Source organism: Pseudopodoces humilis, chromosome 13 (genome assembly GCF_049639895.1).
Source record: "Pseudopodoces humilis isolate 2021_Gansu_Grassland_sample_001 chromosome 13, ASM4963989v1, whole genome shotgun sequence".
Lineage (NCBI taxonomy): Eukaryota > Metazoa > Chordata > Aves > Passeriformes > Paridae > Pseudopodoces > Pseudopodoces humilis.
This window is the reverse complement of record NC_142212.1, coordinates 7,784,828-7,812,535: the sequence shown is the minus strand read 5'-3', so window position 1 is coordinate 7,812,535 and position 27,708 is coordinate 7,784,828. Positions and strand designations below refer to the sequence as shown.

Below are 27,708 nucleotides of genomic sequence, written 5' to 3'. Positions count from 1 at the left end.
GAAATACAGATTAACAGGCAAAAGCAAGACTAAAGTGTCAAATTAATTCTGAGACAGCAATTTGTACTTTGTTGGTGGGTAGAGGGGATGACTTGGTATTGAGAAAGGAGGAAGATTTTGTTTGCAATACTTTTAATGAACGATGCATAGGTAAAGGAAAAGAGTTGCACCAGGACACCACTTACCTGAGTGTCTTCCTGCCACTGCCTCTAGCAAATACACAAACTCCCTGCAACATTCACACAGTGATTACTTTTTTTTTAAAAAAAAAAGTGAATGAGGACAAGATTCTCCTGGTCATCTCCCCATTTTGTGGGATGCCCTGAAGGCACAGTAATAACACATATTTCCTGTTCATCTCATCTTATGGTTCAATAAAAGGAAGAGAACAAAGGGAAGACTGGATTAATAGGTTGTTTTTAAAAAGGAAACAGAGATAAATTCATTCCCTTTAATTCAATTAACTTTTTGTTTCTCCTTTATAACTGCAGTTTAAGAATTTATTTTACATTAGCCATGTCCACAAATGGAGACTAGAAAAGGCCTAAACAATTGTGAAAATGAAATAAAAGCTCTCTTCCTAGGGTGGTTTAGTATAGATTTAAGACTGAACCATCTAGAAGCAACAGAGACTCAAAACAAACAAAACCCACCAAATATCAGAGTGAAGCTGGTGAGATTGTCCCACCTTACCCATTAAGTAAAAATTTAAAACAGAAAGAAAGAAACATTTGTGTCATGAGTAATTTGTGATCTTCTATCCATTATACTCAATACTTGGCATCTCCTGTACTAAATGGCAGGCATTTGTACAAACTCTTGTTCTACAGATAATATACTAAACAAATATTTTAATTGGACCAAAGGGAATATAATAAGAAAAAGAAAATTGATAAAACTCTATTTCAGACCAATCCATGGAAATGAACAACCTTTACCTGCAAATCTGATGATTTACCACACATGCTACAGAAGTATCACAAGATCTCAGTCACTGCATAATAGAAAGTTGTGCTTTAACTAATATTTCAGAGGGATGTCAATTTAAAATTGGATATTTATGACAATTATTTTAACATATCACCCATTCAGTACACTTTAAAAGGCAGAATCTTCTCAATATTGTTCCCCAAGATATCACAGTTGACCCCTGGTTGTTGACTTGCCTTTTTACACTAAAATTATTGATTCTTGTCAATCTGCGTTTATACCTACATATTCACTGACATGTTTTAAAACATATTAAAAAAAAATTGTTCAATATTATCTATATCTGTTCAATGCCCATTTTTGTTTACTAAATGTAGGTTTGTACATAATTAACTTCAAAATTATTCTGTAACTTACGTTTGTTTCAGTATTTATATAATACGTAATTACAATATATAAGTATCTGCTAAAGTTCAGTAATGCTGAATTATTTGCTTGTAGCATGAAGTTTATCAAAATTCTTACACTGAGTTAGCACATTCCAGCAACAGAAAGCAGATTCATGAGTGTTTCTACCCCAGTAGTTTTTCTTTATCATGCAGACTTACAGTGCTGTCAATGTACGCTTCAGTCCACACTACATCGTGCTCCTGGTCAATAACCTTTGGTCGGCTGAGAACATGGAGATATTCCATAACGTTCTCTTGCACATCAGCCAAGGTAGAGATCTGAGTAAAAAACCCTGTGAAAACACATCATTCCAAGTTATAAACCAGAGAGAACAAATACAGGAAGTTTTCAAGAAGAAATTGAACCACCCAGAAGATGTGGTTTATGTCTGTCATGTTTTTTGCTTATTTCCAAAGAAAAAAATACAAAAGAGGAATGTTTCATCAGAAGCAGCCTCAAACAGTAATAACTGGTGAAAACAGATGTCTGTGAAATCTTTGGCCAGCCCTCAAGGACAGGGTTTCCAACACTGCTATGAAACACCACACTGTCTGTACTAAAGTGTGATTGCAAGACCACTTGTTTTTGTTTAATGGTTTGGGCTTTTTTTCTTTTAATGTTCTCTGCTTTAAAATTTAGAACTGGTATTATCTTTGCCCAACTGTATCTCACCCACTTTGTCCAGCTTCAAGAAATATGATGGAGTAGAACTACAGTCACAGAATAGTCTTTGCATTTGCTCTGAAACACTCATCCCTACACAATGTGACTGAGATTAAAAAAGCAATATGTAATTTACAAATATGGCAGGTCACAGAAAACGTCGATTACAGCTAGAATTGCTTGGTTAGGTGATCACAGCCTTGTTAATCCTTTAAAGCATCTCTTCCAACCTGACAGGATTGAGAACAGCAGAGGCCTCAGCTATTCAAGTTGTCACCACTCCCTTTTCAGTGCTTAGATGTCAAGAATCTTTATACATCACAAACTTGGCATCTGGAGCCCACATCATGCAAGAGTGATGAAGGGCTGACAAATTTCAAGGCTAAAATTTCATCAGGCCTTATTTAAATGCATCACTTGCCTTCATTTAGCTCCTGTTAATGAGAAAAGACCAACATGAAAGAGGCCTCACTACAATTTTAATCATTTGACAAGATCACAATTTCTGTGGAGCTCCAATATTAAGCTTTATTAAGCTTTAGCAAAAACATGGCATCTGCAAAGAACTTTTGAGCTGTGTTTTTGTAGATGAGGCAAATTTTGACAAGACAGTAAAGGTGGTCTTTCTGAATCTAGAACTTTCCGAATTAATACACCAGCCCATAATTCAGCATGTTACAAAGGATTCTTTCCATGTTGTAGTTTTGCAAATCGTATGTTTCAACTACACAATAGAGAAAACAGGTTTTAGCCTAATTTTCTAAGACAAAAGAAACAATAAGTCTGAAATAATTTTGTATAAACTTAGTAAATAAATAAAGGTTTCAAAGACAAGTGAAAATATTTGTCGATCTGGTCCTAATGGGAAAACTCTACCAAAAGTTATATTATATTATATATATCAATATATAAATATAAATATATAAATATATATATATATATATATATATATATATATATATATATATATATATATATATATATTATAGCTAGGAACAACATTAGGTAACATGCTTTTAGTTATCTTTTAATTTAAATTTAGAGTTTTGATTCATGTGTTTCTAGCTATATGTATCTCACAAGGATTACCTTCCTACAATGCTAACTTTACATCTCTTATCTAGAGGTCAGAGATACCCCATGGAATTAAACCCTTACTGTTCCTTTAGCCAGGTTTAATCACCAGATAAAGGCAAGAGTGCAGCTGCTGGGGCCATGTCAGCAATGGCAGCAAACCCATGCTTCAGTTTTTGCATTCCAACACCTGCTTCTCGGTTCCCTGGTGTGTGAATTATGCCACCTCAGAGCCCCCTCACAGTCAGCACTACCTTTTTTCCCTCCCCAGCAGGAAAAGACTCGTGAAGGAAATGGGTAAGATTTGGTAATGACAAGCATGAGAGATGTATAATAATGTGGTAAAAGACAGACACTTATGCTCTGCCTTTCCCCATTACCCAGTCCCTCCCTGTTTGGCTTGTTTTTCTCTAAAATGTCCACCATTAGACTGATTAATTTGCAAAATGCCTCTAACTGATTTTTACATGGAGTGCAGTACTTTTCGTTTCCTGGGGACTGTGCAAAAGAGACGCAATACTATTGCAACTAATAAAACAGCAGAATTTAAAAATCCTCAGGGTAAGCGCTAAGGAGATAATCCATTGTTTGAGTGCTGCTGTAAAGCTCCCCTGGAGGTTTCCCCCTGTCCCCAGGAGGCTCCCGAGCAGGTGAGCAGGCTCTCGGTTACTGGCCGCCCGCCACCCACAGCCCCAGTGCAGGAGGAATAACGGGAATGGATGTGATGGGGGCTTCCTGCACAGAGCTCTCCTCTGCTGATACAACAGTCCAGAAACTGCTCCAGCTGGGCCAAACCTGCCTCAGGGCTGATCTGTCCTCTGCCAGGCTGGAGCCGCTATCAGCTCTCCCATACACAAAGCATTTTCTCTACGTTGCTTCCTCAGCCTCTGCTCCTTTGGACTGATGGATCCGACCCTTTGTCCATTTTATAAGATGCCAAACCACAGTGATGGCCCGGGACAAAATGCTTAAGAAAATTAAGTATGTAAACCAGAGGCTGTCAAATTGCTACTGTAATAGTCAATTTTACTGAAAAAAACCAAACTAATTATCCCAGATGTTTTGTTAGCAAGCAATGCATTAACTCCCAGTTCTATCTCTACAGTTTTCTGCTGGAAGTGGGGCTGAGAGCAGGGCAGGGCCTGTCATTTTTAAGTTCTAGATGTTACTGCTTACATCTGGCACATGCACACTAAGCACTAGGAAATTTTCACCTTTGCTCACTTCAGAATTTTAGTAAATTTTGTTTTCCTTAATATGCACTTACTGATGATACAGAAGAGTAAATCACTGCAATTTTCACAAACCCGTCTAGAGGGATTTTGGGGATCTTGAATGTTTTAATGTATTTAAAATGGTTTGGTGTTTTGCTTCATTAGGCAAGCTCCCTCTAGATTCGCCCTACTTATATGGAAAAATGTAACAGAAAAACATGCTTGGAGTTTTTCAAGGCTTCACAATCAGAACCTAGAAGCTAAAGAAGTTTTGCAAGGTGGTGTGAATTTCCCCTGTGACCTGTTTTAAAGGAAAGGGCTGCTGGGCACAGTCCAGTCAGCTGGAAACCCTGCAAACAGCCTTCATCTATGCTGTGCTTCCAAGGGGAAAATCACTGCAAAGAAAATTGATTTTAGGGTCATTCACCCTCAGTGACAACAACATATTTTGGCCCGCCCACACAAGGAGTAAACTGCAGTTCTGCTGTTCAGCCAGTCTTTAGACCAGCTTTGCTACACTCCTCATCTGTTGTGCTGTAATCCCTCATTTCACTGAAATAAAACGGACAAGCTGCAAGTGGAAACTGCAAGGAAAAATCTAAATCTGAACTGTCTGACCATGACATGCTGTTTCCAATTGTAAGTTTCAAAGCTGAAAAAAAATATTTAATTAATGATTAGAGGTAGAAGATTTTTACATTATATGCTATCAGAGAGCAGGTATTGTAACTATTAAACTGAGAGGGAAATAAATTTATAGAAGTAACAGTCATTAAGCTGTTCAGTTGATTTATATGAGTAAGACTCTGACTCAAAGCAACATGTCTCTGAAAAGAACAAAGTAGTCCTGAAGAATGACAAAGGTGGCCACTTTCCCCCTCTGGGAATAAGGAAGACGTGGACCAGATGATCTACTAAGGCAGCCTCCATTGCCTGGTCCTAATTTCTGAGTTGCTCTTCTTAGATCTTTATGAATTTGTGAAGCTGGGCTAAAAAGTTAAAAGATTTCGTTGATTAAATTGTCTTCAAAAAAGATGCTTCAAAGGATTCTTATACTATTATTTAAACTAAATTACGGTGTAATATTAGCTGATTAAGACAAGACTTCAAACTGAGTAATTTCCATCAGCTGGGCATAACAGTAGTTAAAGAAATAATGACTAAATGGATAGCACCTGATGCAATTCATCATAATGTAATGTGGCACAATGGAAAAAAAAGAACTTTTTTTTTTTTTTTTTACAAAAGGAAAGAAAAAGGAAAACCTGAAGATTAATTAGGGTTTGGGGCTGTTTTTTTCCTGAATCATTCCTGCTTGTACTAGTCAATCCTTTTACTGCAGCGTCTCAGCATCTTAAATGTTTTAATTCTCTTTTCCTTCAAGGATATAAACCAGTTTTTTTCAATTACACTGTCAGTTCCTCAAGGGACAGGATGTCTGGTGTTTTACATACCATGCCTAACTCAACAGGATTTGTACCCAATGTTCTTAGAAACCAAACTCACTCTGAGTAATAACAGATAGAAGAGAACAAATGCTTTGGAAATAGTTTGTTCTCTGAACAAAAATTTAAGACCACATAGTTTAAAAGCTTCATATATATTTAAAGGAAGAAAATTTCAGATTGGAGTTTTTTGCTCTTGAAATTGTATGTTACAAGATAATGAAGTATTTTCATTTTTTGGGAAAAAGGAAACAACCCATCCTCTGTGATGAGTTGCCAATGACACCATATCTGTAGAAGGGTCAGATGTGCAGGAAGGCTCAGCTCAGGGATTGTGAAAACAAGGATTTCACAGAAGGTTAACAAACCTTTGTTAGCACAGGCCATCCACTTCAGGTTATCTGCAAATGCAGCTTCTCTTCCAATCAGATAGGTAAAAATACGGACCTGAAAGTAAAATGCAACAGACAAATCAATTAATACTGCATTTAAAACATATCCAGTGGAACTTCAGATACAGATGTGTAATTCACAGGACAAACCTTTTCTAAAAAACTATTACTGGTTAAGCAGTACAGTAGGGTAAAAAAAAAATTCTGCCAGTAATGTCTTCCTGACAAAATGTGGCTTTTGTTCTGTGTAATAGAATGGTTGATCTTTTTGAATGTGTTTAATATCTGACCTTAAACTACAGTTATGCTTAAAGTGTAATTAAGAATAAACAAAAACCATTGGAGTACAAAATGGTATGTCTCAGACTAATCTGTTCGCACTTATGAATTCAGAGAATTGTTATCATCAGGGGAAGAGGCACTTAACTAGCAAATACTTCTGCAGAGAAAGAATCTGCAACACCAGGCAAGCAAATTCCCCTAGTTTTCAAAGCTCATGTGACACAATATCATTGCCAACACAGAGACACGTACTCAGAGGTAGCACTTTAATAACATTTAATTCATTTTCAGTTAAAAACAACAACTTATAATTTTTCCCATTAGCGTTTTTCCTCATTCACAGGTGGTAATATTTGTAAAATAAACCAACTTTATACTAAGTTCCCATAGATTTTTTTTTTCCCCACAGAAATAGTTTTAAAATATTCTGAAAGTCTGGCTCTTTACTGTCAGCTGTGACACACTATTTTCTCACTGCCCTTTTATCCATTTTCTTAATGGCCACATCCTGTTTCTAGGCATACATAGTGCTTTGTGTTATCATCATGCCTAGAGACCAGATTCCAATCACAAAACTTTCCCAGTCTCTCAAACATAAAATATGCACAGAACTGAATTGTGATTTATATGGTTTAAAAAGTCTACACACTGATGGCGTAGTGTTGCAAGCCTGAGTCCAACAGCCTGCATAATCCAGCTCTAAGACTCTAAAGAGTACAACATTAAACAAAAGAATGGTGCTTTTATATTTTGTTGATTACTATGAAAGCATTAATAAAGAAATTCTTTGTTCTGCAAAGAGACATGAAAGTGCACAGAGAGATTTATACTCTCAAAATACAGCATAAATCACTGTCACATTTTATCTTCCTGCAAATGATGCTTGAAAATAGCCTATGATGAGACTGAATACTCTGTGAGATTTATATTTAATGATCTGCTTTAATCTATAATGAATCAAACTAGACTGTGTTCCTAATAAAAGGAGACCAGCCTTATCTAAACAGATGAGCAGTAAGCATGATAACAGGCACAGGCAGCAAAATAACCTACAAAAAATGAAATTTCAACAAACTGGTAACATGGATCATCATGAGGAATGGGCTGTCTCTGGGATAGTGCTGCAAGGATTTTAATGATTTTTCACTGAGTATATTTTCTATATCTAGTTTACTTAGTATCTAGCAGTTTTGCTAGAAAATATTTTAAGCATGATAAAAATACTGTTAATTGTAGTTACTTGAAAAAACAAAGGAATCTATAAAACAGAGAGCTAGAAGGTGAGTGATCCAAATTTATGAAGTGCTGTTTCCTTCCCTGTCCCAAGGTATTGTGTATTTTTCTCTACACTCTTTCCATGGTACATGTTATACAAGTGATGTTTACCAAGGTCACCATGAAGTAAAAAGTCTTTTATACAGTGAAATACAAGTTACACTATAATTTTAAAATACCCTTTCTATATTGCTCATTAATTGAGTGACTATTATTCATGGTAGTATTGTAAGAAAATAGCTATGACAGAACCACAGGAAGGTATTTTAGTTAAACTTAAAGCTACTAATACTTTAAAATTTTCCTTCTACATTGACCTTAAAGACTGAGCAATAGGTGTCGCAAATACTGTTTAATACTTCATTCAGAATAGCGAGAAAAATCCTCAAGGTCAGTTCTGATGGAAAAAAAAATCTGATTATTTCTCTACTTCTAAAAGTTTCATTTGATCAGGTCATTGAACCCATCAGCATAAACTTAATTCACTGTGAATTAAGTTGTAGTGAAAAGCAGTAACCATACACTGCAGAAGTATCACAGAATCACAGAATTAAGGAGGCTGGAAAAGACCTTTGAGATCATTGAGTCCAACCTCTGGCCCAACATCACCTTGTGAATCAGACCATGGCACCGAGTGCCACATCCAGGCTTTGCTTAAACACCTCCAGGGATGGAGACTCCACCACCCTGGGCAGCCAATTCTTATAAAACAAAAATTTGGCATATTATTTTCTGCTTTCCAAGACCACAGCAGTAGCTTAGGTAATAATTTATTAGAATTTGAACTTGCATGAATAATTCTACATTCTAAATCCCATTTTTCAAAACAAGCTTGGTTCTACACACCTTTTATATTAGTTTTACTCTTCTGGATATGTATTCAGAAAAATTCTGAGCTCAGATTTGTTTACTGCAGATACATAAGATATAAGTCAGTATTACAGAAATACTACATGAATTTGGCAAGGGAAGTTCAAACTAGTTCAACTGCTGCCCATGGACGAGACCTGTGCAGTGATGGGCTATGTATGGAGCAAAACAGGACACACAACATTGTAATAACCACTGAAATTGTCACTGTATATTGATTAGACATTAGGGACCAGATTTAATATCCATCCATACATATTCTCAGATCCCAGGCAAGAAATATGTTGGTAGGTAAAGCTGTTAACAGTGATCATCAAATTTTCTTCTGGTATATGTGAGGTAACTGAATGGGAAGTGTGTCAAATCTCTCCTGCTCTGCAAAATGATTGCATGAAATGTTTATTTTACTCAAACAACCCACATATCACACTAATATTGTGCAGTCTGCTGATAAATATGTATACTACTGAGGTATATGACTGAAATTTCTGTAATTAATAAAAGATTAGGAAGAATAAGGCATGCCTGTCTCATTCTGTTGTTTGTATTGGACCTTGAAGAAAAGAACAAAATAAAACTATTAGCTTTAATAGATATGTGCACTATGCAGACACACACTGATGCACCTATGTCAGTGCCTTATGGTACAGCATAAATTTAGGACACTAAAAATTCCTTTGAATCCATATGGAGAGAATGTTTCAGTCAAGGGAGACTGAGTTAATTCAAAGTTGTTATGGGCACATCCCAGAAGATCCAGTAACAACATTTATGTAGTCTGCATATGCTCTGGCTGAGTATAAGCCAAATGAGAAAAACACCTTTGAATATCCAAGTGCTGTGACTGAATCAAGAGACCACTTCCAACAAAGCAGGAATCAGCCTCAGAGAATGTAAGTACATCTCTGGCAAAAAACATTATAGAAAGAGAGCCCTTCAGTTCTGGATAATTTTGAAAGCTTTACAGGATACTTGAAAGAGACACCTGAATAAAAATATTTTCTGTGTCTGACCTGCAAAGTATTATATCAACTATATTAAGGCTTATCATGAACAGTTTGGTTTGGAGAAAGAAAATATTCTCAGGCAGATGCAGTAGTCTTGAATTTCTATATCCTATCTACAAAACTGAAAATTGTAGATGTCAGATTCACTGAAAACAAAGCAAAGCTTACTCCAAGAGCAAAAACTTTAACCTTTAACCTTTTCAATTATACTTGCTGTTTCTGTGCAGTAGGTGCTCTAGACTGCTATTTTTAAGCCAATGTTCACAGAATATGGAGTGAGAGCTGAAAGAAACTGAAAGGACAGTGGAAGTAGAAACTTTAATAGAGTTTGGGCCTTTCTCACTTCATATTTTTCTCAAGCAAGCGTTGAACGGCAAAGAATACCATTTGAGATTGATGTATTTTAATTATACTTAAAGCAGCTGTGGAAACCTCCCAGATGTTACCTTCTTATTATGTCTCATTCCTGACCTGGAAGGGTCACTTCCTGGAAAGAGACTCCATTCAGTTCCTCTTCTCACCAAAAGATTGCAGCAAAAACTCAAATGGTTCCAAACTATGGAATCAAATTCATATTATGCAACCAACTAAATTCAAGGGTGCATTTTGTGGTGGTTAGCTCCTGTGTGTGAGACTGTGAACTCTGGTACAAACCAGCAGTCCACGGTAAACTAGTGAGGAGCACAACACATCAGCTGCTGTCACAAGCTACTCCCATCTACACAGCAGAATAAACCAATATTATGGCATCAAACCTCCAAGCTCAGTAGTTCAGACAAAACTGTACGCAAATCTTACACTTAAATCAAAAACAGATATATAACTGCATACATTACTGGTATTTTTATCTTGCTTTCTCTCTGGTTTTCCAGTCTCTGGTTTTTCACGTTCTTGTTGCTTTTCCTGGGCACAGACCATGGTTTAGACTATATAAGGGGTTGCTCTCTACTCTTTGTTGCAGCCCCTCAAATTTTGAAGAATAAAAGAGTATTGTAAGTTTCTTGCTTTTACAGCCAGGGAATATTCTGTAGTTTGAACCTTTAAACTCCAGACAGAAGGTTTATATAAAATTTCAGAGATGCACACACTCAAGCATTAGTGAGGAAAGCTAAGAATGATGACTTAAATGACAGCTATTCAGTGCAAACCACTTCATCTGAAATAGCCACTTAAGGGTTTATCCATTATGTGTGGGCTAATCTGCAGTCCCTGAACTGTCCTCACCTCTGAAACTTCATTAAACTGGCAGCGTAGGGAAGAGAACAGGGACCTTCTCCCATCTCTGTTAAGCAAGGCAAGTCAATCTGCAAGACTCTACACAATGAAACTGTGAATTCATATCTTTGTGCCAAACAGCTGGTAAAACAGTATTTCCAGAAACTTAAAATACCGTGTGGGAGGGGAAATGGGACTTGTGCTTGAAGCTGACAGTGCAGACCTCTGTTTGCAGCTGCAAACTATTTCATGGACACCTTCAGCAAAATAGTCTTTCCTTTCTGGCTCAGCAAGAAATAAAAATAATCCTGTGGCAAGAGCTATGGAATTTAAGAGAGATGTAGGGACAAAATTGAAGTTCCCATAGTTATAATCTATGGTGGCCCAGGAACACCGCAGCTACTCTCTGCATGGAGGAGCAAATGGACTGACTGGGAACAATGGATCAATGTGAGACTGAGTGATTGTCTGAACTCCTAAGCAGCCTCACAAAAAATAATTGATTCAACTGTTACAAGGGCTCTCAAGGTGAGAGCTCTCAAGGCAGTTTTTCATAGGCACCCCATGCTTCCTACCCAACATTACACTGTGCTTGTCACCACCTCCAGATTAGTCTTCAGTATCACTCTTCTTCACATAATCTCATCCTCCTTAGTCCCCTCTCTGCAGAATCCTTTTGTACACCTCACCTCAGAAGGCACCAGTGGGAAAAGGGGGAATTGATGTTTCTGTTGGTCCCTGTGTTAAGCAGATGGCACAACCCCACATATTCCTGTGAGGAATAGTCTGGATGCAGCCATAAAGGATTTTGAGAGTCATACTGGATTCATTCATCATAATCAGTAAGATCTGCAACAAAAAAAGTCTGAACAGACCCCAGATCTTTGCCCAAGAAACATTTCCAAATCTGAAAAGGGAAAAATGTTGACCTTGTAAAATGTATCAATGTGAGATGTATTATAGGTACTAACTTTAACTGATACACACACAAATCAATCCAAAATAAACACAAATTCCAAGTGTATTCAGAGCATCTGGTTATTGCAAAGGGCATAACATACAGAGCAGTGAACAATGTTGGGAAAAGAGAAATAGAAATATAAAGTCACTCTTGAACCTTCACATTTATCTCTAAATGTTTCCATAGCTTTTTTTAACTTCAGTTCATTTTTTATTATGAGGTAGGATAACCAAACAAACAAACCTGAGGATCTATTTGCATTGATAAGTTAACAATTGATAAGTTAACAAAATTCCATGAAGACAGTGATCTTAATGAACACACAAAGTTCTGTTGAGGAGGGGTGTGAAGCCCTGTGATGCAATGTAAGGCAGCACTACCTCAATATCTTCTGTCCTATTAGACCTTTGCCCTGTGAGGTGCTGAAAGCCTCAACTTACAGTGCACTCAGAGCAAGGAAACCATGAAATTGAAGACATTACCTCATGAAATTGAATCCTGAAATGTTAAGTTACTCAGTAAAAGGCTCTTCATTGTTAATTTTCCTCCTGTAGTAGTCAAAATACCTCTTTTGGGAAAGTTTACATTTATAAATTTCCTCATGTTTTTTCCTTCCTGCAATTGCACACTATACCCAGACAATTTTATAATAATGTTTTTTATTATAGTGCTATTGAAACTCCATATATTTACCCTAAAAACTGATGGGACAGTTAGCAAAAACAAGCCCCAAATAATTTAAATGTCTACGTCACAGGAAAACAAGATGTTGTAAGCAAAGATTGTGAGAAAAGCACTCATCAAAAAGCTGAGCCCTGCTTCCCCAAACATCCACATCCCAAACAGCTCTTAGAATAGACCTACCTCAGAAAACCTGTGCAGGAAAAAAGGAAATGGGTGCTGCAGTGAATCCCTTGGGCTCAGGGGACAGCAGCACTGTCACACTCACCTGTGAGGAGCGTTTCTGGATTTGCTCTCTAGGGCAGCTGGGAGTTTCTTTTGGAAAACTCAAACAAGCCACATGTTTTACATGAGACATCAAGTGAGGATATTTCTTCTATCCCTGAAAATGTGCTGACATGCTTTGCTGATTTACAGAAAATTATAATGCAACTGAGGATTTACAAAGAATAATTTCCCATGAAAATTCATCCAAATACAGAAGAAATATTGCTATCAGGGAGAGATGAGATTATGCTGTTTTACACTGTGCAAGGACAGAGGAGGTGATGAGAAAGTGTCCAGCTCAAGGCTTATTAGCACAGAACTTATTGTTTCTCTAAAAGAGTTTGATGATTGACATAGCTGTTCAAAAAAACAAGACAGGATTTGTACATGGGACACAAGTTTTAGCCATTTTACACATCCTCAATTTTTGGTCACACAGCACTGAATAAGATCAGTCCCTTCACAGGTGGCACAAACAGCACAGCAGGACCTTAACAATAAATATCATGTAAAGATATGGCAGAGTAAATAGGTTAAATGGTATTAAATAACTACTTAAGAGATGGCATTTAAAATCTAAACGAAAAACTTTCACAAAATAGGTCTAATAAACATTATCCTTTCTAGCTCTCTTTCCTGCTTAGTGTGCAGCACATGTTAATGATGCCAAATAGGCAACCAATAATGTACTAGGTATGGTACAACAGTGTGGAGCTTGAACATACTGAATTCTTCTTAGCATTTTAACAAGTCAGTTCAGCAAAGACAATTTTCACAGATTTTGAGAATATTAAACTTTTGGTTAAAACCATGTCTAGGAAATTACATCCCAAAGACTACTCTACAAAAAACCCCAAAAACCTGAATGACCCTAAACCAACTTGTTGCCTTCAATGTAACTTCTGTTTTCAGCATGAGCTTTATCTGTAACAAATTACTTTGAGCCCAATGGATTGTGTTATAAATATTTCAGATATATATTGTGAATAAAATCTTTATACAGCACCTTCTAATAGTAAGTACTACAAATTATTACTGATGAACTATTTTAGAAATATTTTCCTGAGTTTAAAAAAATATTTATTTATTCTGCTTTTTATATAATTTAACTAGTACATCCAACCATGGTACAATGACTTCAATTACATGGCATATAGGAGGAAGAGGAAAATTTTAACTTGTTTTTTAAACTTTCAAATGTTGCCTGACATCAGTTTTCTATCATAACAATGTTATTATTTCAAAATAAAATTCAATAGATTTATTGGAGCAAGGAACCAATTCTGTGCTATCATTTGAAAAGCAAGTGAAATTTTTTTTTATTCCATTATTGATTTGCAAGATTCCAGGTCAGTCATTACAAACCATTACCAAGTCAAGCCTAAATGAGCTACTCAAGCATAATTCAGCTATACATAATGACATTCTTCAAAATCCTGGAGGATTTGCTGAAATGTAGAACATACATTTTCTTCCTTAAATGCAAAATAGCAGCCTAAACAAATTAATTTCTCTGAATGGAGGGAAGGGGAAGGGATTAGAGCAGAAGCTGTGACATAACCAACTTTCTTGGACCTAACCGAAACTCCTGTGGAAAAAACAGGCTCATACAATTTCTGCTACTACTCTACTCAACTTTCTTGTGTATCAATTAATTTTTTGCAGGAATCCATGAGAAAAGATCAAAATCAGACTAAATTCTAAGTAACCAAATACTGCCAATGTCTCCACTTTTGGCTATTACACAGTTCCAGGATGTAACACAGAACAATGGTAACTCACTTACAGTGTGCTTCACCGTGCATGGTGCAGACACAGATTAGAGGATGACATAATGGATAAAGCACTGGCCTTTCACCCTTGGGATTTTGTCCAGCCTGCAGTCCTATCAGATAATGGGTTTGGCAATCTCCACTAGTCTCTTTTGGACACTAATCCCCTCTACAGAGTCTCTATAATTCATCATATAATGTAATACACCTGGCAACTTTACCAGCAGTTCATTCTTTTGTTACATAATGGCCCAAAGTGAAGTCAAGGGTGGTTAATGCTCTGACAACCGACTATTATCTCCCATAACAGCTGATTTTGAGGGGATTATTGCAGTCATAAACCATTTTATAAAAATTGGCAACTGGGAAAGCAGTGTAAGAAAATAAGGTGATATTTAGAAGTTTTATCACTGATTTTCTACCAATCTCTAATGGACTTTCTAGCATCCAAAAAATGCTGGAGAGGAAACTTGAGATTAAAGCTACAGATCATGAGCCAAGAATCTGAGGCCTGAAGAAGCTGATAGTCAGAAAGGTTTGACTGTTTTGAGGTTACAGATGACTTTTGTCTTTATTTTTTTTTCTCTTTCAAATATACAGCATATTTCTTCTTTATTTTGCCTCAATTATTTTTTCACCTCTTCACTTTATCAGGATTCTTCCCTTTTCAATTTGAAATATTTGACCACTTCTGGTATTCCAAAAGCTACTCAGCTTTTTTCACAAATGAACAAGGCATTTCACTGCTATCCAGACCAATCACTGATATGAGTGATCCATGAGACAAGAAAAGGGGAGCTGTACTCCATTTATAGGACAAGAAATCAGCTCACTGAAACTGTGGGAAAGCTTGGGAAGATGAGCAGCTGAGGATCCAGTCTAAACTTAAATGGTATTAACACACAAGCAAACAGGCAATAGTACCAAGGTACTCATAGTCAGGGGAATTAACACACACAGCTCCCACTGGAAATAAGTATGGGTCCTGCAAAGTGGTAAAAAGGCATGAAAAATTTCACCAGATAAACGTTTACAGGATGTCATTTTTGTTTGGTAGACATCAGACTGTAGAAGGATAATTATAAAAGGTGTAAGGTGCTTCTGGGCTCTCTGGTACATCACATCTACATCTGTGCAATGTCATTTTGTATCATGCAGGTGTCTAGCAATAGTTGGATGGTCTATATTTAATCAACAAAATTGCTTTGTAGAATAAATTTCACACACAAAAAAAATCAATAAAATAAAGCCAGGGAAATTCAATCTGTAGCCATTCCTGCTCTGACCAAGAGGCATTACTAAAATGTCCAGTTTAATAAAATATGATCCATTTGCGGAAGCTTCACAGAATTGTTTTGAAATAAGATTCTGTATTTCATGGCTCAGGATATCTGTCTTTTTTCATTCAGGCTTGAATTGAGCAAGATTTCCTTTACTACAAGGGGATGTAAATCCCCCTGGCCTGTGCTTTGAACCAAACGCTTTAGGTAAAAGTCAATGTGGTGCTGATCTCCACTTCGTAAGCCTATGTTTGGTTCTGTACAGCTGAATTTTCTGATAGGTTTTATACTGAGATCAGTGGCAAAAAGTTCAGGTTCTAAGAATCCAACTTGTAACAGGAAGATTTTCATAAAGTAGTACAGAAAACAGTTTGAGGTCTACTCAGAGAGAATGCAAAGAATTTTGTGAATTGTAGATGTGACAGAATCATAGAATGTGAGTTGGAAGGGATCCACAAGGATTACCAGAGTCCAAGCCCTGAGCCTGCACAGGACAGCCCCAAGAATCACAGCATGTGCCCGAGAATAAAGCTGAAGGCTTACAAGAGCAGGAAAAAGTTTGTGCGTAGAATTTTAGGATTACTTTACTTGTTCATTGAAATACAAAATCAGCCAAAGCAGAAGAAGCTGGAAATGCAGATGCTGCTCTGATGGAACAGCAGACACACTGTTTGGCAAACTCTGGCAGGAATGTGTGTTTATTGTTGGACTTCCTGTGAGTAGAAACACTACAACTTCTTTAAGGAAATCTTTCTGAAAGTGTTGAATTAGTGGATAGAAAAATGAATGAGATTTTACACAAAAACTGTCTGCTATGCCAAAAAATATTTAATCTTTCAGACATTATGTATATATACCCATGAATTGTTTGAACCTTCAAAATGCAACAGCAAGAGCATAAAATAGACATGAAATTCCTTTATCTCAACATTTTAACCAACTGAAGGCAATTGCTGCTCAGACTGTCACAGTACACCAGTCAGTATTAAAACTGCTATGCCTTTAAGTTTATCTTTGATTAAAAATTTAATGTACTTCTTCTTTATAATTCTTGTAGCCCTACAGCATCCATGTGTTCTCACAGTTAAATGAAGTCTAACTAAATATTTAATACACCATTCTAATTAGCTACAAACTATTACTTGATTTAAGTCTGTAAATGAATGTGAAAAGACTCTGGAGGCCTAATGTTAACCTTCATCCACTCCAGTTATATGAGAGAAATTACAGGCTCTAATTAGACTCTTTAAACTGCAAAGAAATAGAATTTTCATAACCAGCTTATTAAAAAACGAACACCCCCTTGGGACAGGGCAAATTGCTTCTACCCTGATCCGCTTATCCTTGTACAACACCACACAGAAGAATCATGTTGTCTGACTTGCAGCTCATATTTCTCCCAAATTAATGAGCACTCAAATTATTCCAGCTGCCCCCTTGGCACGGAGAAAAATTGAAAATCCATGGCTGCCAAGTGACGTGTATAACCCAGCTGCTAAATAAAATGTGCTTAAGGGGACACAGCTGTCGAGGTGACTATTTACATTAAAATAAGTCCATGGATACAGAACAAATGTCTAAAGACAGAAACAGTGTACAGCACTTTGTTTAACCCTTGAATTTAACCAGGTCACCAAAATTTGCAGCATCATTTACAGGCTATACGTAAGTACATGATCTTTTGACCTCATGATTTATTTCTCCCAATTTGCCAAATCTTGGAAAAATTCTGATTTTCTTCTGCAAAACAGGTAAATTTAGAGGAATCACATTAAAGAGTAGAATTCCCATGAGAGAAAGGACAGCTGATTTTTCAAAACAACCCTACTTGAGAAAAATACAGAAAGTATTCTGTACTCCATCTCCTGCTCTCCAAACATGTACAGTGTGACAATAAGCATGATCTTTGAGGCAGCAGGATGGAAAATGATACTTGCAGAGAATTCACACAGACTTGTGGAAGCTGAAAAGCTACTATTACTTTTTTTTTTTTTTTGCCTTAATCTACACAGGCTGTCCACTCACTTCCACATGAAGCTGATAACAGGATCACATGAAGAGGATACCAGGCATCATCTTTAAAACACTAAATAGTGTTAAGAACTCTGTTCTGTAAGAGTTAACTGTATGCTAAAATACTCTAGGATGCTGTGATTCATAGGCCACATTTTTAAATGTTTTATAAACCATGACTGTAACCCAGCTGACCTGAACAGCCGTGCCAGTTGAATATATCCATATACCTTGGAATAATTGGGGCCAATGCAAAGTTTCTCTTTCCTAATCAGGAATACTTGGCCAGAGGACATCTTGGATCTAGGACCATAATCTAAATTCAAATTTTTACAGTCAAAAACATTTGCTTTGTTCAGCAAGAACATGTGAGGCCCAAGCCATAGCAAAATGTGTGTGCAAGCAAATCCTAACAAGAATTGTACAGATCCCAACTGTAGAGAAAGTTCAGTCAGTCAAAGGTTTATTTATTTCAGCCTTCACCAGACAGTTTAATTTGAGTAGTTACTATGACACAAGCATTTATAACCATGGAATTAGGAGCTGAGATCATATTTGGAAAAAATGGTAGATAAATAATATGCATTTCAATCAATGAAGTCCGATAAAATCTCCCATGTAGTGTTGGAGAAACTAATCAAATAATCTTTAAAATATTAGTGAATATTTTTTAAGATCTGTGGGTAGCAAAGGAAATGCCAAGGACAAGAAAAGGGAAACTTATTCTTAAATATTTTCAAAACCAAGGAAAAAATCTGTAGAATCACCTGCTAGATTTTACTACCCGAAAAGACATTAGCAAAACTGATTAAGCAATTAATTCGCAATCATATACCACACAATAATGTGGAAAGAAAGAGCTAACATCAACAACAGTGATTCTGTTTAACCAATCTTATTTCCTTTCAAAACAAGTGTCTTTTGAACATGAAAAGAGGAGGAGAAAGATATCCTGATTAAATTCTCTAAATACTTTTAGGGGAAGCATGGCCATCCTGACCAATCCTGGGCTCACAGGCAGCAGACCATCCATGAGAGCTTCCAGCTGAGCCTGACAAAAATAAGGCACAGCATATTACGTGCTCAGTGATACTGTTTCCTTCTAAGGACTCCAAGCCTGCTGAAATGAACATGAAGTGAAAGCACTTCTCAGACAGATGTGTTCTCAAAGTGGATTTATTATTGTCATGTTAGGAAGAGAATTTGGAAGAGCAGGGAAAGATCTGGCCAGTACCATGTGCAATTCAATAATCTGATTGAGGATTTAGATGAAGAGAATCCTTAAAAGTTTGTCAAATGACTGAAACTGGAAGTAATTTCATGCCCCCTGGAATATATATGAAAATTGAAATATGAAATATGAAATATATATGAAAATATGAAATTTATATATTAAATTTATATATTAAAATATTAAATTGAAAAAAGCTTTAGCTGAACTTGGTGTGTACTGCAGAAAAGTCTGTGATAAAGGAGGAAACCTGCATGTACACAAGAACTGGGATTTTTTACTAACCGTTAGCTATCCTAGGTAATTTTAAAAGCACTAAACTGAGAATGTCATCCAGCAGCAAAATGCATTTTACTGCATTTATTGCAGTTACTGATTTTAAGGCTACAGACATTGTAACATGTTAGTCTTAGTTAAATTAAAAAAACATATTTCCTCAATCATTCTTCTCTGACTGCATCCTGGACAGCTCATTTAAGGAATTTATCTGTGGGTGACACCAGGTACTGTGGTTAACCCTCTCAGAATGTTAACAAACACTGAGGGGTTTCACCTGTCAGTTTGAATTCATCCATGTTCCAATATTTGCTTGCTAAACATCAACAACAGCAGTTGAGGTGCTTGTAAAGAAAGACATACTTGATACTTGAGAGAACAAAGAATGAAGTCCTGAACTACTGTGGACATTAAATATGAAACAAAGCCTAGAGAGGTCCATCCTCTGAGTTCAGAACTAAGTCAGGTTTTTTCTCTGACGTGACTCACAATCTATGCTCTAAGCCCTGTAGTTAATTATAAAAACATGCTCTGTTTGCTCTCTCCATTTTCACTGCTGCTTCTGCATTGTCCAAACCATCTAAAAGTATGCAGTGATGTCACCATATGTATCATGGAGAAGAAAAAACAGATGAATATTCTGTAAACACTCTTCGTTCTTAAAGCATGTAGCCTAAACAAAAGGCTTCCTCCTCCTTTTAGAGCAACATGGGAAGAGGGAGACCTGAGAACCAAAATGAGGACAATGAGCACCAGCACACTTACACTGAACTTGCATTTGACATTAGGAAAAACAAGAAAGTTAAGTTAGTGGTGAAAAATGGGGAACTCCAAAATTAAAGGATAAAAATAATTCATTTTGCAGGAAGATTTTTGATGCTGAGCAACTGATTTCTTAAAAATCTTCCTGAGATGCTACATCACTGTATTTATTTTTCCTTCGAGCAATCTTTTCTGGAGAATAAAACTGAATCTAAAGCCCCCTTTTCTGACATTTTACTGCCTCCACCACAATGCCCATTTACAAGATCTAAAATCAAATCAGCAGTTCCAAAGTCTAGAACATTTTTAACACATGGAATCATTTTAAGTATCTAAAATCCCTCTAATCATTCTATAATTTTTAATGCAGTGGCTTAATGCTGCAGAAAAAGTAGAGTAGAAACTCTTGGAGTAGGGATGTAAGGACAAAAGAACAGAATAATGTCCTCAGTGCCAAGAAGACAAGAGAAAGAATGAAAGTTGGAAAACAGGACAAAGACAGGATTAAAGAATAAAATAGCTTACTGCAGGAAGACAGTACTTCTGAGAACTGTAAAGGGCAGAGTTGTAAAAATTGCAAATTGCACTGAAAATGAGACATTGAGAGCTCTTAGTGTGATGAAAAGAATAAACATTGTGAATGTCAGGCCACACAGGGACACAGTGCCCAACTGAGACACAAACCAAATGCAGTAAGAGAAAAGATTAGGAAGTCAAGATATGAGCTTCAAATGATATCTTATTCTCAATGTTATATATATATATATATATATATATCTCTATATCTATATATCTATATATATCTATATATATCTATATATCTCATATATATATCTACATATGACTTCATATAAAATGAGAGCAACAAGCAAACACTAAAACACAAAAGAGAGAACAACATTTGGGCATGCAAGCTTTTTCTAAAAAGCATGCCTCAGGAAAGGAAAAACTAGTGTGCAGCAAATAGACAGAGATTTTATTCAACACTTTAATGAGACAGTCAAAAGAGAAAAAGGGGATTATTCAATCAAAGGTAGAATTAGGTTAATTAAGCCAGACAACACTGAACATATGGAATTATTAAACTCTGCCCAGCTGAATCTGAAGGTCCAGCAGAGCCAGGGGCTCTGCAGTTGGGCCAGCTGGCACAGAGGGAGGGTGGATCCCCAGGATGGATCCTTCACCCTGGCCCAGAGAGAAAAGAAATGCAGGTGGGTACCAGAGGAACAGGAATGGCCAGCTGGGGGCAATGAAACTCCAGGAACCCTGGCTCATGCCAGAGCAAGGAAACAAATGCAGCTCCACTAAAATTGCTTGCCAATCTGTCCATCATCCCTTTCTTGTTCTTGTGTCCAACACCACAATTCCTTCGGGTTGGCCACTGCCTTTCCCTCCACAGGAAAAACATTTGGTGTCTGTACTTTCCCTGTCAGCATCACACACAGCATTTAAGGACTGCTATATTTAAACACTGATCTGAAATAAAGATATCTGAGCTGAAAACAACAGCTATTGAATTAAACCCATGCATGGAAACTTAACTCAGAGTACAATTCTGATCTTATCAGTTTAATCTCCTTGGAAGGTATGAGGATAAGGATACCTGCATGTGAAATTCCAAAAAATTCAAATTCTTACTAACAGACACTTTTCAATATCACCATGCTTAGGCTGTGGTGCTCTCTGTGCTACAAAGATACAACATGTATTTGTAAATCCTCCATATGTTCCCTGGAAGAAGGAGGAATGGAGGAATGAAAAGAGGCCATGGATAGAAAAGCACCTTTATTATTTAGTCCTTGTAACATTTACTCTGACATCAGCCATACTGTTGATGTGAAGGACACAATTCTGTTACCATTACTGTCACTGAAATCAGAATTTGTTTTCTCAGATTTTTCTTGACAACTAATTTTTATTCATTTATTCAAAGTAAAAAAGAAAAATACTTGAAGATTATTCACTTTAATAAAACTTTTTATCTATTTAAGCTCCACCATGCTGAAATCCAATAAATGAGATAGAGGCCCAGTGTTTTGCTGAACTAGAACACCTATAAAGCTCAGTCAAGTACAGGAATATCACAGAAGAATAAATACAGCTTTCAAATAACAGTGCATTTATTTTGAACAGCACACAGACACTGTCATCTCTCAGTTTATAGCTGCCAACTTTGACACTGCAGATTTCATTTTCAGATCAACCCAATGGCCCTGATGATGCATTTTAGAGTGGACATGAAGCACCCACCATATTCAGGTGACTCTTACTGCAAATACAAGCCACACACCAATCTGCATGTCCTTTCCAAATCCCTTTTTTGTCCTGGAAAACTACTGAAGAGCTCTCTCTGAAAAGTGCCTTCTCCTACAGTGTTCCTGTTCTTAACTCTTACCATTTTTCAGTGCAGTTGCTCACTGTCAGACATTTTCTAAGATGAGGTATGTTCCTAGAATTCTGTAATTTCCCATTACAGCAAGTCTCAAGTCATATTTTTCTGAAAGCATCACTAGAAATAGATTAAGCATATAAGTGTAAAACAAAATTCAATGCATTCCTTAGACAAGAGGTGTACAAGAGGCCTCTAAACATCCCAAAAATGTCAGTACTGCAGGGGAGCTGCACATGGACTACTAAAGTACTTTCCTTTATTTGTTGTGATTGTGCACATGGAGCCATTAGTCTCAGTCAGTCGTCTCAACTCTCTCCTCAGCCAGCCACTGATATTGATTATCTGCACCCCTGTCACAGGGAGATTAGGACAAGGCTGACAGTTTGCTGGCTGATGTTGAATCAGGAGCAAACTCACATGATGCCAGTACACTTCAAGCTTGTGTACTGAAAAGGATCTCTTCCCTTTCCCTGCAGGGTGTATTCCTGCGTTTGTCATACACATCACTGCCGTGGGAGCTGCACCAGCTCCCCCAGCTTCCCTGCAGCCACAGCTGAGCCCAGGCAAAGAAAGCTTTCTGCACGGGCAGCTAGCCAGAGACTGCAACCATTTCTTTCAGATGTTCCCCTTCCTGCTACCACTCACGGGTTGTGGCAACATAATCCGCACCGAAAAGTATCTTGGCTCAGTTCAACAGTACAGGACAATACAGAATATGATTTCTACATTAACTTCAAAATGAAGGTCGAATCTTTCAATCCCAATAATTTGAACAATGTCTATTTGAGAGTCTCATCAGGATTACTCCACTTATAAAAGTGTTGAAGCTGCCCTGACCTTAATTCAAAAGAGGTTTGCAATAGAGCGTTTTACTTTAGAAACTCTTGTTCCACCATCTGCTGAAATTGTCCAGAACCAATGACCTCCATAAAAACATAATAGAAGAGCCACCTTATTATGGAGACTTTGAGAAAGCAGGTCCCTCAAACACTCACAGATAGGAAAAGAGTTTTCTGTTCTGCTGGCAACTTAATATTGGTTTAGCTATTTTATGCAAGGATGCCCAAGGCATTTTACTATTACCTATATAATGAAAATGTAATAACAAATTTATAGAAGGCTCAATAATTGGATAGGTGAATTCATTGACATTTTGCCTCAGGAGATACTGATTGAATTTTACACCACTCAGAAAACTGATACCAGACAATAAAGAATAATGCAGGGATCTGGGATTCCAAGGCCTAAAATCTGTTCATTTTAGTGAAATGGTAATGTACAGAAAGTGTCTGCACAGGTCTGTCTAATATCCTATTCACAGTGACTCAGAAAATGAAGAGCAAATTTTTCCATTTGGGGCTGTCTTTTTATATGAATACACATTATTACTAAACATCACAGAAACAAAGAATGGCATGAAAACAGAATTTGTGTCTACCAGGAACATTTGTGACTATCAGAGCAGCATGTGGGTATGAACATTAACCAGTGAGTCACTACAAGAGAGAAATATAATTTAAGTAGTTGGTGCTATTTCTGGCTTACTTCATGCTAACACTGATCCACTTTCATGCATGGCAAATAAAACCAAAATAATAACTAATGGGTTTTATAGATAATCATTATTTTAAAATTAAGATGCCAACATTCTTCACAGAAAAATTAAAAAATATGGTTCTACTTGAAAGGATTTAAGCAAATGAAAATAGTGAAAGAGAAAATACTTCAGTGTTTGAACTGTAGTCTGACCTATGCCTAGATACTGGTACTAAGTACTGACCAGTGAAACTATATGTGAATTTGCTACAAAAAAAATTCAAAATATTGTGTGTTCTATTGTTTTGACAGCTATTTTAAGCAAGCAGTCATGGACTCACTTACTGAAATTTGTTTTCAGCATAATAATTTATCTGGTAAATTTTATTTCCATTGAATTTTATAGGGCTACTTTAGCCTTTAAGCTGTCTAATAAAGCAGAATTGAGCTTACTATCTGACTGCATGAATATGTGGCATTTTCTTCCAAACTCTTAAAAAGAAATCTTTAATTCAATTGACTTTTCACCCATTCCTCATATTTATTTCCAGGATCTCAAAGCAGACTGTTCAATTGTTTTAAAACTTTGTTTCTGTCCAGTCCATTCTTCTGAAATTATAAACTCTAATTTTACTGACAAAAAATTGCAATTGCTGTACCTGGATTTACGTTTATCAGGACAGACATTTTCTTCACCTGTTTTTGTACAAGCTCTATTGTCTCACCTTGATAAAGCCCTTTTTTTCCACTGAGGTAACTCTCTGTTGGCACTCACGATATTTCTGCCCTTGAGTACTCACTAGAATTATTTATCTGCTTAACTGTTTGCTGTACTGACCTGGGTGGCACAATGCAAAACTTCACAAAAAAACAAACCTCTAAATAGGAAAATTACAACAAAACAATATGTCTCACATTAGAAAGCTACATAAATGTCCTAAAGTTTTTTAGGAATAAAATTCACAGTCAAAATTATGGTTCTTAAAAAAAGAAATTCAGTTTCCAAAAGATAACTCAAAGCCAGATAATCAGGGTTTAAATTATAAAACAAAGCAAGCAATTTTTCACGTGTACATTTCATGTCAAATATTTTATGTCAAATTTTACTTTATTTCTTCAGGATTAAAATCACCACTGCTATTCCACACCATTTCTCCCACCTAGAATACTACAGATTATTTCCATATAAAAATAGCCATTGATCAACACTTTAGTTTACCAACAGGCTTGAATTTACTGACTCCAGAGCCACTTTACAAACAGGGTAACAGCTGATTTTCAGTCAAGGTTTCACTGTTTGAGAAAACTAGAGAAATATATGAATTGTTTATCTCTAAGGGCTAGAGGAAATAATGTATCTGCTCTTGGTTTTTCCTTTGCCAGTGTCTATCTCTTTCTTTAAATAATAAGCCTTTTTTAACCTTTGATTTATTTTTTAGGAGTTGGAGAATCAGTAGGTTAAAACTGTATTTCTAGTTAAGATTACAATTCAACCATAACATTTTGTCAGGATTTATTTATTCCAGGAAAAGGATTCAAAATGTGTTTGAATAAATCAAAGTTAAACTGTGTCTGATCTGAAATTGAAAGAAAACCTGCATCACCACATCTCCTTATGGTCTCTAATTAGCAGGGGTAAAGAATTTTAAATGCTCAATCAATTCAAAAGCTACAAGGTTGAAAATAAATGAGTTGCTGAAGACCTGGGAGAGTCTATTCCAATGCTGATTCCCCACCAAGAACTCACCAGCTGGATAAAACTTCAGAATCTCCTGTGAATAAAATGTTTAGGTTATGTCTTAACTTACAAACATGCATTTTAAAGCATCCTGTCCTAAAAGATTTAATTGATCTGTCCCCTGTCCAAACAGCAGTCCCCACCTTCTTGCATACTTTGGCATAGGTTGGGGGTGCTAAAACTGCACCTTTCATGCTCCTCTCCTCAATCAACACATATCCCATTATAAACATCTCAAAGTCCAGCCTGGCAGCTATCCCAAATGCTCCAATCAAAGACATTTTGTTCAGGTTTATCCATTCAGTGTCAGGTTTATTTTTGTTATTTTTTATGGTGATTTTTGTCTCTGGTAGCTGTAGAGATCTCAGAATCAAATGGGCCACTAATCTAAACTCTACAGCCAACTATTTATGCATTTCCATAGTATATTAAAACCCCCATGCAAAACTTTGGCTCCACTGACATTGCCTGCATGTACCACTTCATTTGCAACAGGTCAGACACCCCAGATGTTGCCCATTCAACTGGGGTACCAAGAAGTTAAATAAAATGAACTTATACAGACAGAGCTGCAAAAAATGTGCAAAGTTGGTGGGTTTATTCATCCCTTCATTTAAAAGAAAGCCAAGATATGCAAAAGCTCAAAGGCTCTAAGCAGTGTGTTGCCCTGAAAAAAAGGCAGGAATAGAATCCAGAAGATCTCATTTCTAATCCAGGATCTTTAATGCCTTTTATTTGTTCAAATACTCTGTGTTTTAAGCATGGAGCAGATTTCATTTACAGAGTGTTTGCAATCCACAAAATTCACAAAACACAACATTTGGGTGAAGCCAAGGAGCAGAACACATAAAGGGGATAGTGTGAAGTTTTTAATGATCAAAGCTCCTCATCACAAACTCTCCTGACAAATTTTTATTTGAATTTACAAGATAGATTGGAGTCACAAAGTATCACAGGGAAACTTGAATGAGAAATTTCTCTAAAAATCTACAGGTTGTGGTATTAGGCTCCCAAATAAACTTAGATAAATATATAGATAGATATCCACAGAATTTTTTGCAGGAAACAGATCATTAAAGACAAAGAATGTTGGGAAGATTTCTGCAAAATAGAAACTTCTTTTCTAGCTGGCAACTACATGTATCAAATCATTATTCCAAATATTGACAACAGTGCTGCTTGCTTCAGAGACAGTGGGACATTGTCTTTATACCAGAATTCACAAACCTGGGTCCTGAGATTTTGCACAGATATAGGCAAATATTTCATTTAATCTCCTGGATTTTTTTTCACAAATACACTGTACAAACCCAAATTCTCCACCCACTCCTTCCTTGTCTGTTAATCAAGGAAGTTTTCCAGGCACACTTTAAGGCCACTGAGCTGTATATGCCTGTTATGTGCCTGGTTTTTCACCTACTCTTATAGTTAGACAGAAATGTCACATCTTCTTTCTGATTTTATTTTTCCCTGCAAAGAACAAGCAGAGAAAAGCCTTAAGTTGGCTTCAGGTACTCCATATGCTGGGCAGCTGGTGAAAAAAGATCCCAGATCCTGCATCATTTTTTGATGCAATCTCTGCATCCTGAGGGGATACATCTTCCAGTGCCATCATCACGCTAGTGATACATGAGCCAATGAGAAATTCATAGTCTCCTTACACACAGTCTCGTCCTAAAGGTTTGTTAATACCACAATATTATTTCTAAAAATTATGTGGAAGATTCAAATGGTTTCCCCTAACACTCTCCTTCCATCACGAGCATGTGGTACCAGATTTTATTTCTAGGCACCCTGAGCTCAAATAAAATTTGGGCAATTCATGAGGGCAGTAAGGTTAAAAGGCATCAGGACTTAGTGAAATTACTTATGGAAGTGGCAAACTCAAACACAAGTAAACAGACAAGGTCATTAAAATGCTTTTCACGGAAGACTCTCAGAATATTCCCAGTGCACAAAGCTAAGCACATCCTTAAGCCTTT

General features: G+C 36.7%; 1 protein-coding gene across 1 annotated transcript in view; it reads right to left on the bottom strand.

The window, feature by feature from the left end:
* The window catches only part of CACNA2D3 (calcium voltage-gated channel auxiliary subunit alpha2delta 3), a 387,704-nt gene that overhangs the window by 134,900 nt on the left and 225,096 nt on the right, over positions 1–27,708 (bottom strand). The window contains exons 12-13 of the mRNA XM_088061797.1: positions 6,145–6,223; positions 1,539–1,672 (exon numbers count right to left, since the gene is read on the bottom strand). Of these exons, the coding sequence (XP_087917923.1) occupies positions 1,539–1,672; positions 6,145–6,223 (213 nt within the window). The remainder of the gene's footprint in view (positions 1–1,538; positions 1,673–6,144; positions 6,224–27,708) is intronic.